At 41.5% G+C, this 12,789-nt stretch overlaps 1 protein-coding gene across 3 annotated transcripts in view; it reads left to right on the forward strand.

The window, feature by feature from the left end:
- Positions 1-12,789, forward strand: part of TAFA2 (TAFA chemokine like family member 2) — a 310,699-nt gene that overhangs the window by 147,011 nt on the left and 150,899 nt on the right. Inside the window, exon 1 of one of the 3 annotated variants that reach the window (XM_038414431.2) lies at positions 9,450-9,500. The exons of 1 other annotated variant lie outside the window; for it this stretch is intronic. In XM_038414431.2, the coding sequence (XP_038270359.1) occupies positions 9,466-9,500 (35 nt within the window). In that variant the 5' untranslated portion in view covers positions 9,450-9,465. Of the gene's footprint in view, positions 1-9,449; positions 9,501-12,789 lie in introns of those variants that run through there. One more of the 3 variants, XM_043494145.1, reaches the window with a different exon arrangement.

Raw genomic sequence — 12,789 nt, forward strand, 5'->3', positions numbered from 1 at the left:
GGTGGGGCATAGGAGTGGGACAGAAGACGGGGCAAGGTTGTTCGATTTTCTGCAATCAGAAAGTTGGCATCCCTATGCCAGATATGGAATTTTGTATCCAGAGACCCGACCCGCTTATAGGTGAACCTGTGGATTCCAAGCTTTAAAGGCTGTCCGTACCATTCCAGAATAGAAGGGAGGGGACAGTTAGTTCCTCTCCAGCGATCCCCAGAGAGGACCTGCTTGCCTGCATCAGTCTCCTGACCACTCAGACAGAAAAGGAACCTGAGTGAATAGGTAGATAGGGTTTAATTTTGCACAATTGAGGCAGATTGCATCTGTGAAAGAGCTTTCATCTACCTGGATCATCAAGACTTGCACTGCCAATTCCCAGTCTAGTAAAGTGAGTTTCTAACAGCATCTCCTCACAGGCCTGCCGCATGTCTCCATGTAGACCACCTGGGTATCTGAGACGGGGGGACAGAGAACTGATGGGGGAGACACTTATGTTTAGGAACACTGGGGAAGTACATGGTCACGTGACCTATGTATAACCTAATATCTCATCATTTTAATCATTTAATGTTTTTACTGATTGTATATTTCTCTCTAATCAAATGCTTTCATTAAGTTTATAGTCATTGTTTTTAATTTGTTAGCTTGTGTGAGTTTAAGTTCAAATAGCAATATAGTCTTTGGAACTGTCCAGAGACTCTGAGGAACCCCTCTTATGTTTGCACATCGTACAGGTACTAAGCCAGGCTTGAAAGGGGGAGTATGAATGTATTTAGTTATTTATATACTTCTTGCAAAAATTATCCCTGTAGTATAAGACAGTATTGTAATATTAATGGTGAAAACCTACTGCAGTGACGCTGTTATGTTTAGAAAGTACCTATTGCATTGTGGAAGTGATCCAAAACAAATAATAAATGTATCAAATTAGGTTTTGTACAAAACCCAGTTTGAACATATTTTGTGGGAATCTAATTATCGCAGCTGATAACAGTAACTGTTTATTGCACATTCTCAGTGAACATGTATAATACTTTAATTTGGTGGACCATATAGATTATTAAGTAGAACTCCCCATTGATTTCTTTGTAGAAATCTGTTTAAAAATTGGTGTGATATGACATGGTATTATTAGCACTAGGTAAAACTGAATCTCATAGCTTTTTTTTTTTTAACTGTAAAGTTTAACAGACAACATGCTCTTCTTGGTCTAGGGATGAGGTTTCAGTAGATAAATGTCAAGTTACAGTACTTGCCCTGGAAATTAGAAACCTGACTTTCACTCTGTTAACTTTAGTGTTAATGTACTTTAGACCTTGAATGGTAGACATTCAAAAATGAGAACACCCTTTCCTTTCCATCTCCCCCTTTATTTATTAAGCTAATTTATTTTTAAAAAATTTTTTAACAAGGAAGCTGTTTTCTCTTGTTCCCCATAGAAAGCAGAACATTGAATATATTATATATTAAAGAGATATGTGGGTGGATGGGTACTGATTTTCACCGCATATCCTGAAAACACTTCAGCTATATAAACTAGATTAAATTTGATTTAAACCCATATTTTCTCAAATTATAATCCTGTTTAATTTACTGTTCTATCATTTTCATTGCTTTTTGTAGCAATTGATATTTGTCTGATGATAAAATGCAAACATTCAGTAATAGACTTCATTCACCTGATAGAGTCTTTAGATAATCTAAACCTTTCCCTTCTAAACATGCAAAACGTTCACTGTTGGGCCATGAATGTCTCTTGGGCAAGAAATTAATTTCTGACATTGTAATAGAAAAGTGCGTGTCAAGGGTATGCAGCTCTTTTGTTAACTGGGCAAATTTCACTGCAGTGTTTGTCTGCAGCATGAGTGTACTTACAAGTCAATTCTGCAGCTGAACTACAATCTTCTCTTTAGAATGTAGATTTAAGGGATTATTTTCAGGCTTGCAGTATTTGTTGAATAGGAACTTTCAAAATATTTTTCTAAGGCAAAATCTGGGTTATTACTTAGCTTTTGCTCAAACCTTAATTGGACAAACTCTGCGGGCTTCCCTGGGGAATTTTTGCTGAAAAAGATTGAATAAAAAGGGCCTGATACGAAGCGCACTGAAGTCAATGGGCATTTTAACAATGAGGTTTGGATCAGTCTCAAAGTGAGTAAGGATGAGAGGTTTTGGCTCCTCGTGAGGTTTATTAGACTATTTGGGCAATGTTTTGGAGAGGAAAATACTGATGACAATACACTATGTATTGGTTACTGGTATGGCGAAATCTGTAGTGATCCGTTTGAGAGACTTTACTATTACATGCTGTAAAGTATACTAAAGAGCAAGGTATTCATTAAAGGAGTGAGGTGCTATAGCCACAGTATTATGTAAACAGATTTCTTTCTTATATAAAACTTGTCTGCATTTCTGGGCTTTAGAAACTAATATGAACTGACTGAAATTAAAGTGATTCTGAGTTGTTTATAAATGTAGAACATGGAGAGTATTTTGATATTCCCATCTACCCACAAGTAAAAGCCATTACCGTAGATGCCAGGGATCCTGAGTTAGAGGTGAGGTGGGACAGGTTGTGAATATTAAATGATATGTATGAACGCTTTTCTGATCTTGGTACTTTGGCATGTGAGTCAGACCTTTTCCTATGAACATGTTACTCAGTGGATTCAGTACAGTGGTTTTCAAGCTGATTTGCGGATCCTTGGGGATCCACAGACTACGTCTAAGATTTTCAAAGGAGACTGCCTCACCATCTGTAATTTTTTTAGAGATCCACAAATGAAAAAAAGGTTGAAAGCCACTGGATTAATATAATACTGGCTATATATCTAGAAAAAAATGCTCAAAATATGTTCAGTGGAGATATGCCAATTTTACACCAGATGAAATGTGGCTTAATATGTGACCCCCAAAAATACCGGCTAAGCTTAACTGATCTTTTGTTGCAGTCTGTCTTTTCTTCCATGTAAAGGAACTTCACAGGTTTTAGTGCTGACGGAGTACTTCCAGTATTCAGCATCTATGAGGCAGCTTTCATTAAGTAGCCTTAGCATGCATACATGAGAATATGATACAGTAGAAACTCAGTTATGAACACCTTGGGAATGAAGGTTATTCGTAACTCTGAACAAAACATTATTGCAGTTCTTTCAAAAGTTTACAACAGAACAGTGAATTAATACAGCTCCAAAACTTTACTATGAAGAAGAAAATTTCCCTTTATTTATTTTCCCTTTGTTCCCGTTATTATTTTTAACGATGTACTTGGTTTTTTTTTGTCTCCGCTACTGCCTGATTATGTACTTTCAGTTCCAAGTGAGGTGTGTGGTTGACTGGTCAGTTTGTAACTCTGAGGTTCTACAGTATAGTATGGGATTCCTGCCTGATAGATGTGCTCATGTTAGTGTTCCGGCTCCTGATTAAAATTAAGCACATGCTAATGCTTTGATATTTATTTTTATAGGTGATTTTTTTAAAAAACCTTCCCCAGTTTCTTTCAGTTCTTGACAATTTATTGTTTGAGCATGTAAGTGAGAATATAGGGCCAGATCCTCAGCTGCTGTAAATCACCTGATGGAACTATGCCGATTCACACTAGCTGATGATTGGGACCATAATGTGAAAATTACCAGAATTTACCCAATTTAGTTAATCAAATTTTGTGACATACTTTAATTGTATCTCACATATCGATATCTTCCATCTCACACAATAAGAGGCTTGAAAAATATTGGCAGTGAAAATGATAGAATCAGTTTTTTTTAAAACATCTGCAGTCATTTTTCTTTTGTGTGATTATAAAGCATTTGGATGAACATCAACACTAAAAGATATCAGAGTAGCAGCCGTGTTAGTCTGTATTCGCAAAAAGAAAAGGAGTACTTGTGGCACCTTAGAGACTAACAAATTTATAAGAGCATAAGCTTTCGTGAGCTACAGCTCACTTCATCGGATGCATTTGGTGGAAAAAACAGAGGAGAGATTTATATACACACACACAGAGAACATGAAACAATGGGTTTATCATACACACTGTAAGGAGAGTGATCACTTAAGATAAGCCATCACCAACAGCAGGGGGGGGGAAGGAGGAAAACCTTTCATGGTGACAAGCAGGTAGGCTAATTCCAGCAGTTAACAAGAATATCAGAGGAACAGTGGGGGGTGGGGTGGGAGGGAGAAATACCATGGGGAAATAGTTTTACTTTGTGTAATGACTCATCCATTCCCAGTCTCTATTCAAGCCTAAGTTAATTGTATCCAGTTTGCAAATTAATTCCAATTCAGCAGTCTCTCGTTGGAGTCTGTTTTTGAAGCTTTTTTGTTGAAGTATAGCCACTCTTAGGTCTGTGATCGAGTGACCAGAGAGATTGAAGTGTTCTCCAACTGGTTTTTGAATGTTATAATTCTTGACGTCTGATTTGTGTCCATTCATTCTTTTACGTAGAGACTGTCCAGTTTGGCCAATGTACATGGCAGAGGGGCATTGCTGGCACATGATGGCATATATCACATTGGTAGATGCGCAGGTGAACGAGCCTCTGATAGTGTGGCTGATGTGATTAGGCCCTATGATGGTATCCCCTGAATAGATATGTGGACAGAGTTGGCAACGGGCTTTGTTGCAAGGATAGGTTCCTGGGTTAGTGGTTCTGTTGTGTGGTGTGTGGTTGCTGGTGAGTATTTGCTTCAGATTGGGGGGCTGTCTGTAAGCAAGGACTGGTCTGTCTCCCAAGATCTGAGAGAGCGATGGCTCGTCCTTCAGGATAGGTTGTAGATCCTTGATGATGCGTTGGAGGGGTTTTAGTTGGGGGCTGAAGGTGATGGCTAGTGGCGTTCTGTTGTTTTCTTTGTTGGGCCTGTCCTGTAGTAGGTGACTTCTGGGTACTCTTCTGGCTCTGTCAATCTGTTTCTTCACTTCAGCAGGTGGGTACTGTAGTTGTAGGAATGCATGATAGAGATCTTGTAGGTGTTTGTCTCTGTCTGAGGGGTTGGAGCAAATGCGGTTATATTGTAGCGCTTGGCTGTAGACAATGGATCGAGTGGTATGATCTGGATGAAAGCTAGAGGCATGTAGGTAGGAATAGCGGTCAGTAGGTTTCCGATATAGGGTGGTGTTTATGTGACCATCGCTTATTAGCACCGTAGTGTCCAGGAAGTGGATCTCTTGTGTGGACTGGTCCAGGCTGAGGTTGATGGTGGGATGGAAATTGTTGAAATCATGGTGGAATTCCTCAAGAGCTTCTTTTCCATGGGTCCAGATGATGAAGATGTCATCAATGTAGCGCAAGTAGAGTAGGGGCATTAGGGAACGAGAGCTGAGGAAGCGTTGTTCTAAGTCAGCCATAAAAATGTTGGCATACTGTGGGGCCATGCGGGTACCCATCGCAGTGCCGCTGATTTGAAGGTATACATTGTCACCAAATGTGAAATAGTTATGGGTCAGGACAAAGTCACAAAGTTCTGCCACCAGGTTAGCCGTGACAGTATCGGGGATACTGTTCCTGACGGCTTGTAGTCCATCTTTGTGTGGAATGTTGGTGTAGAGGGCTTCTACATCCATAGTGGCTAGGATGGTGTTTTTAGGAAGATCACCAATGGACTGTAGTTTCCTCAGGAAATCGGTGGTGTCTCGAAGATAGCTGGGAGTGCTGGTAACGAAGGGCCTGAGGAGGGAGTCTACATAGCCAGACAATCCTGCTGTCAGGGTGCCAATGCCTGAGATGATGGGGCGTCCAGGATTTCCAGGTTTATGGATCTTGGGTAGCAGATAGAATACCCCAGGTCCTGGCTCCAGGGGTGTGTCTGTGCGGATTTGTTCTTTTGCTTTTTCAGGGATTTTCTTGAGCAAATGCTGTAGTTTCTTTTGGTAACTCTCAGTGGGATCAGAGGGTAATGGCTTGTAGAAAGTGGTGTTGGAGAGCTGCCTCGTAGCCTCTTGTTCATACTCTGACCTATTCATGATGACGACAGCACCTCCTTTGTCAGCCTTTTTGATTATGATGTCAGAGTTGTTTCTGAGGCTGTGGATGGCACTGTGTTCTGCATGGCTGAGGTTATGGGGTAAGCGATGCTGCTTTTCCACAATTTCAGCTCGTGCACGTCGGCGGAAGCAGTCTATGTAGAAATCCAGGCTGCTGTTTCGACCTTCAGGAGGAGTCCACCTAGAATCCTTCTTTTTGTAGTGTTGGCAGGAAGGTCTCTGTGGGTTAATATGTTGGTCAGAGGTGTGTTGGAAATATTCCTTGAGTCTGAGACGTCGAAAATAGGATTCTAGGTCACCACAGAACTGTATCATGTTCGTGGGGGTGGAGGGGCAAAAGGAGAGGCCCCGAGATAGGACAGATTCTTCCGCTGGGCACGAAAGCTTATGCGCTAATAAATTTGTTAGTCTCTAAGGTGCCACAAGTACTCCTTTTCTTTTTACTAAAAGATATGAGATGTTCATATCAGTCACTTAACAAAATTATGAATTAGTTAATGTGCAGCTCCACAGAGCATATGGAATTCACAGATCTCCAATGACAGGTTTCAGAGTAGCAGCCGTGTTAGTCTGTATCTGCAAAAAGAAAAGGAGTACTTGTGGCACCTTAGAGACTAACAAATTTATTTGAGTATAAGCTTTTGTGAACTACAGCTCACTTCATCAGATGCATTCAAAGTTCTTCTTTGAGTATTGCTCTCTATAATTATTCACTGTAGGATATGCAAGTGCTCTGTGCATGTGGGACTGGAAATTCTTCAATAGCAGTGTCTGTTGGTTTGCACTTGTGCCTCCATTCAAGGGCATGAAGGGTGATGTGGACTGACCACCCTGTAGTTACTTTGCTACCACTTGTAATCTGGGATGGAACCTCCTGTATCCATTTCTTCTCCTTGGTGTTTGACTTGGTTGAATCTGTAAATATTGTAAACGGTATTCTTAGTTAGATTAGCTTTAGGGGGTCTTCTCCCACTCATTCGCCCTTTCCTTTAGGGCATTGATAAAACTGTCTGACCTGCGCCTGTGTTTTGCCAGTGAACCACCCTTATGAACTTTGTCTGTACTGCTTTAGGGAAATTTGTATCCCTCCGTACGTCAGTAGCACAGCACATCTTCCAGCAATGGGGTATCCCATATTGGTAATTCTTTGCAACTCAGCACAACAAAAAGTGCCTGGCTTACTGTTCCTGGCCTGCTCCTGAGAGGACTCCTTCCTGGTACAGTGCTCAGAATCACTGAGCCTTCCCTCCCCTCCCTCTGGTTCCTCATATGCTCAGGAAGATCAAACTTGACGGAGCAACAGTAATCCTTATAGCACCTGCAGTTCCGGTTCACATCATTACAGTACCATCATTACACTACAGTAGCCTCTTGCCTACCCATCCACCTGCAACCATTCTGGGGCCTACTGTCTCAGAACACGGGAAGGTTAACCATTCCAATCCAGAGTCCCTAGGTCAGGCAAGCATAGCTTGTGGATGGATAATGGGTATAGAGTGAGCCTTCCCTCAGGAAGTTGAAGCCATCCTCCAGTACAGCCGGAGACCCACTATGTGGAAATGCTACTCTGCTAAATGGAAACAATTGTCCCTTTTGATGACTTTACATAGGAATACCTATGCTTACTTTATCTTTGGCATCAGGTATTCCTCTCATATTGGAGTATCTTGTCTCTCTAACAATGTCTAGCTTTCAGTCAGCTCCCTGTGACACATTTAGGAACTATTTATGCTTTCCACATCACTCCCCCACCTGGTGGAAAGCTGATCTGTTTTTACTCATCCCGCTACTATAGAATTCCAGAAAATCATCATAAGGACATTCCCTGCAGTTTTGAAACCTGTCCCTGCCTCGTCCTTTCTGTCCTAGTGGAACCACCTTTTGAACCTTTAGCCTCTTGTTCACTCCTGCACGTCTTTGAGTCACCTTTCTGACTGCTATTACTTCTGTTATAAGGATGGAGGACTTCAGAGCCCTTACCGCAGACCTCCTTTCTCAATTTTTCACAAGGTCAAGGTTCCTATACACCTACACCCTAAGCTTATACCCCAGGTGCCATCTGAGTTTTACCTTAACCAATCCATACACCTGCCAGTGTTTTTATCCTAAACCTCACCAAAGCATGGAGGAGACTCCCTTCTCTAGATGTGTATCGGGCATCTTATTTCTCCGTACAACAGTACCTTTCAGAAGTCTCCAAAGTTGTTTGTTGCTATTGCCAAGAGAATGAATGGAAAGGTGGATATTTTCTTGTATCTGTCTCAGTGATGTTATGAAAGCCCCTCCTCCTCAAACTCTCAAGGCCCATTCTACCAGAGTTCAAGCAGTGGCAATAGCTCCTGTATAGGAAATTTCCCTCTCAGTGATTTGCAGAGCAGCTGCTTGGGCTCCATACACACTTTCACCAGGTATGTTCTGATCTGAGCTTTGGCCATGAATGCCTCCTTTGGCTCAGTGAGCCACCACTCTGTGGCACAGCATACTTCCTCACACTCTTCTCCTCACTGAGCACTGCTTCAGAGTCACCCCCAGTGAATACCCATAGAGATCAACACTCAAAGAGGAAAGGAAGGTTACTTACCTTACAGCAACTGGAGTTCTTTGAGATGTGTCAACCCCATGAGTGTTCACAACCTACTCTCCTTCTGTTCTGCTTGGGTCAACTTGATTTGTGGTAGAGTTGAAATTGGGGAGTGGTTGGTCTGCACTACAGACTGGAGAGGAGAACATGCATAAAAATGCATAATTGATCATATTTATTTGTTTTATATATGTAATTTGATCTCTGAATCACCTTATGTAGTATCAGTTATGCTATATATACGTCTATATATTTTTCTATAGCCTAAGTAGCCAAAGAGTTGTAGTATAAATTGTAGGAAATAATCTATGCTAATGACTGATTGTTTGAAATTAATTGCCTGTTCTCACATTTGAATATCTTTCTTGCATCTTTCTTTCTTGCTGCGTGTTGCAAAATTACCTCATTTTTTATGAAAGCCCACAGAAACCTCATTTACAATAGCTAGTTTTGTTGAGATAAAATTAAAGACATTAAGTGATTACTGCGCTTGCAGGGAGTTACATACTCCATCATGCTTGCAAGCTTTAGCTACTGAGATCTTTGCCATTAGCACGGTGGACAGGCACTACAATAAGTAAGTTTAAGACCATGTTTGGTTTTGTGAGACAGGAAAAGGAGAAGCTGTAGTTTTGTAGAAGTAGTGTTGGTGATAAAGTATGTGAAAACAAATGGCCAGCAGGGTTGGATTTTGTGATTGTGATCTGTGGACTTAAGCTGTTTATATAGGGAAACATGACTGCAAACTTTTAGAATCCACATGAAACGTCAGCTGCTGTCATTTAAAATGCCTGATGAACAACCCAGAGACTGAAAAACATGTTATTGTCTGAAGTATAAAACCTCATTGTTATGGCTGCACCCTTTCTGTTTTGATAACAGAAGAAGAATCCATCAGTGACAAATGGCTATCTTGAAATTCAGAAATCCAATTAATGGGTAAGAATTTCTAGCTGAGTTTATTGTAATTTTTTCTCTAGGAAATGCAGCTTATTCCATCAACTGGACTGCACTTGCTGGGTGAGAATTTACTTGATCTTATTCCCATCTAGTAACCTGTAAAGACCGTTCTTCATTGCAGTCTCTAACCAAGACAATCTGCATTCTGAATAGCAGGGGGGAAAGTATAATAGTGAGGTCACACCATGAATTTAGTTGATAACTGATTTAGTTGGGGATTGGTCATGCTTTGAGCAGGGAGTTGGACTAGATGACCTCCTGAGGTCCCTTCCAATCCTGATAGTCTATGATTCTATGAATTTGGTGGAATAAGAGCCCCAGACCAGAAATCAAAGCACTTGTTCAGTGATGGGCTGACCAACACCACTTACCCTTTTGTCCCATTCTGTGATGCACCAGTAGCATGAAAAGCAGCCAGCAATCTCAGTTTCCAAAATAAGCCACCTGCACTAGTATTCCAAATTGCTTTTTGATACATGTAAAAGAACAGAACAAACGTGCATTGAGATGCATTATGAATGAATGCTACTGGTATAGTGCAGTTATACTTTTTTCAACTACTTTACTTACATTTCTTGTATTTTCATAAAAAATCACATTCTGTAAATTTCATAATAGGTTGTGTTTTATAAAAGCTTTCAGTTAATGAAGATAAATTTGTCTATTCCTCTATTTTGACGTAAGCCATCTTTTGTCATATAAAATAACAAAAATATTGTCATCTTAACAAAAACTCATTTTTTCTTCAGATTAAATAGCATCAGTTTAAAGCCTGAATGGAGTTGCTTCTTGCTTTGTCAGGAATATTCCTTTTATTTTTATTTAGTGATATAAATGTGTCTGGCACTTCATAGAGAGGATAGTGTACATTTGTATTTAATTTGTTGGGGTAGCACATGAGTGTGTGCATGCGGTGTGTGTGTGCGCACATGTGCACACACACACACACACACACTGCCCTAAAAGAACTTAGTTTTAGGGCCTGATCCTAAATGGTGTTGACAACCCTCAATAAATACAGTGCAGAAGGTTCTCAGCAGGATTAGACTATAAAACAAAAATAACTGGAAGAGATTATGTACAACTGTTTGTTTTAATTTATGGCTCAATCCTACAAGTTGCCAATCACCACTTGTGAGGCAATGAGCAAATGTAGGAAGTGGGGAAAAAATAAAGGGTGGGTTTGCACAGATTCTCCGTATTTAAGAAAAATAGAGCACACTGCATCCAATATTAGCTATAAAGCATATCCATAACTGATCTCTTTGCTAGATGGTCTTATCTTGAAGCATGGATAAATGATGTGGGAAGATGCTTGACCTTAAATGAGGATCCCTTTGGACAAGATACTAATATTAGCTTCAGGTTGTGTCACTAAAGAGGAAGGAAAATCAGCTTTTGTACGTGCATTTATGCGTAGTGGAGTGCAGCTCTTCATTTTAAAGAGATGTGATATACATTGTGCTCATCACATTCAGCTGCAGCTCTGTTTTAATTTATCTCTAGTTTGGGGAGGGTGAGTGATTTTAAAATATTTGATTTGTACATGTCTGTAAAACTACTATGTTTTACCTAACAAAGATTCTGCAACAACCAGCCAACCCACCCCCACAATCCAGCTACCACAAACAAATATAAATATACCTTCACCTGTTATTTCAATATATGTAAATTAATTGTATTCAAGTTGGCAGGGCTGGATGAAATTCACCCTAAAGCAATCCTAAGCCATTAGCAATCATATTTGAGGACTCCTGGAGGACAGGTGAGGCCCCAGAAGACTGGAGAAAGCTGCTACCTACCTTTAAAAAGTGGAACAAGGTGGATCTAGGGAATTAGACCTGTCAGTATAACTTAAAACCCTGGAAAGATATAGGAATAAATTATTAAACAATCAATTTATGAGCACCTAGAAGATCATAGTGTGAAAAGTAATAGCCAACATGGATATATCAAGAATAAATAATGCCAGACCACTCTAATTTACTTCTTTGACAGGGATATTGGCCTACTGGTAATCTTGACATGATCTGATTTTTTTAGTAAAGATTTTAACACAGTCCTATATGTCATTCTCATAAGCAAAGTAGGGAAACATCACCTAGATTAAGTTATTATGCTGCGGGTCCATAGCTCAGAGATGGGCAAACTATGGCCTGCGGGACACATCCAACCTGCAGGACCGTTCTGCCTGGCCTCTGAGCTCCTGGCTCGGGAGGCTAGCCCCCAGCCCCTTCCCCACAGCCTCAGCTCACTGCACCGCCGATGCAATGCTCTGGGCGGCGGAGCTACGAGTTCCTGGGGCAGTGCAGTTGCAGAGCCCGGTGCTCTATACTGCGCAGTGCATGGCTGGCTCCAACCGGGTGGCATGGCTGCCAGTCCTGGTGCAGCAATGCCGCCAACCACCGGTACTCCAGGCAGCGCGGTAAGGGGGCAGGAAGGGGGGGTGGATAGAAGGCAGGGCAGGTCAGGGGCCAGGGGTGTGGATAGGGATCGGGGCGGCCAGAGGGTGGGAAACGGGTTGAATGGGGGTAGCGGTTCTGGGGGCAGTCAAGAAGGAGAGGGTGGGTTGGATGGGGCAGTGGGGGGCAGTTAGGGGTGGGGGGTCAGGGGACAGAGAGCAGGGAGTGGGGTGGATGAGGCAGGAGTTCTGTGGGGGCTGTAAGCAAAAGGGAGTTTGGATGGGGCAGGAGTCCCAGGGGGACCATCAGGGGGTGAGAAGCGGAGGGGGGGATCAGATAGGGGGCGGGGCTGGGCCAAGCCTGGCTGTTTGGGGAGGTAGCGCCTCCCCTAACAGGCCCTCCATACAATATCTGAAACCCAATGTGGCCTTCAGGCCAAAAAGTTTGCCCGTCCCTGGTATAGCTAATTAAAGACCATACTCAAAAAGTAGTTACAAATGGTTCCTTGTCACACAGGGAGGATCCCAAAGCAGTCTATCCTGGGTCCAGTACTTAGTCAATATTTTCATCTATGACTTTGAATAATGAAGTGGAGGATATGCTTAGAAAACTTTTAGATGACACCAAACTGACAGGGAGCTAGCAAGCACTTCAGAGTATAGGATTAGAATTCAAAAAGACCTTGGCAAACTGGAGAATTGGACTTAAATCAACAAGATGAAATTCAGTAAAGACAAGTGCAAAGGACTTAGGAATGAAAAATGAAATGCACAACTACAAAATGGGGAATAACTGGCTAGGCGGTACTACTGCCAAAAAGGAGCTTGGGTTTAGAATGGATCCAAAGGAGATTGTGGAATCCTGGT

Source organism: Dermochelys coriacea, chromosome 1 (genome assembly GCF_009764565.3).
Source record: "Dermochelys coriacea isolate rDerCor1 chromosome 1, rDerCor1.pri.v4, whole genome shotgun sequence".
In the NCBI taxonomy this organism is placed as follows: domain Eukaryota; kingdom Metazoa; phylum Chordata; order Testudines; family Dermochelyidae; genus Dermochelys; species Dermochelys coriacea.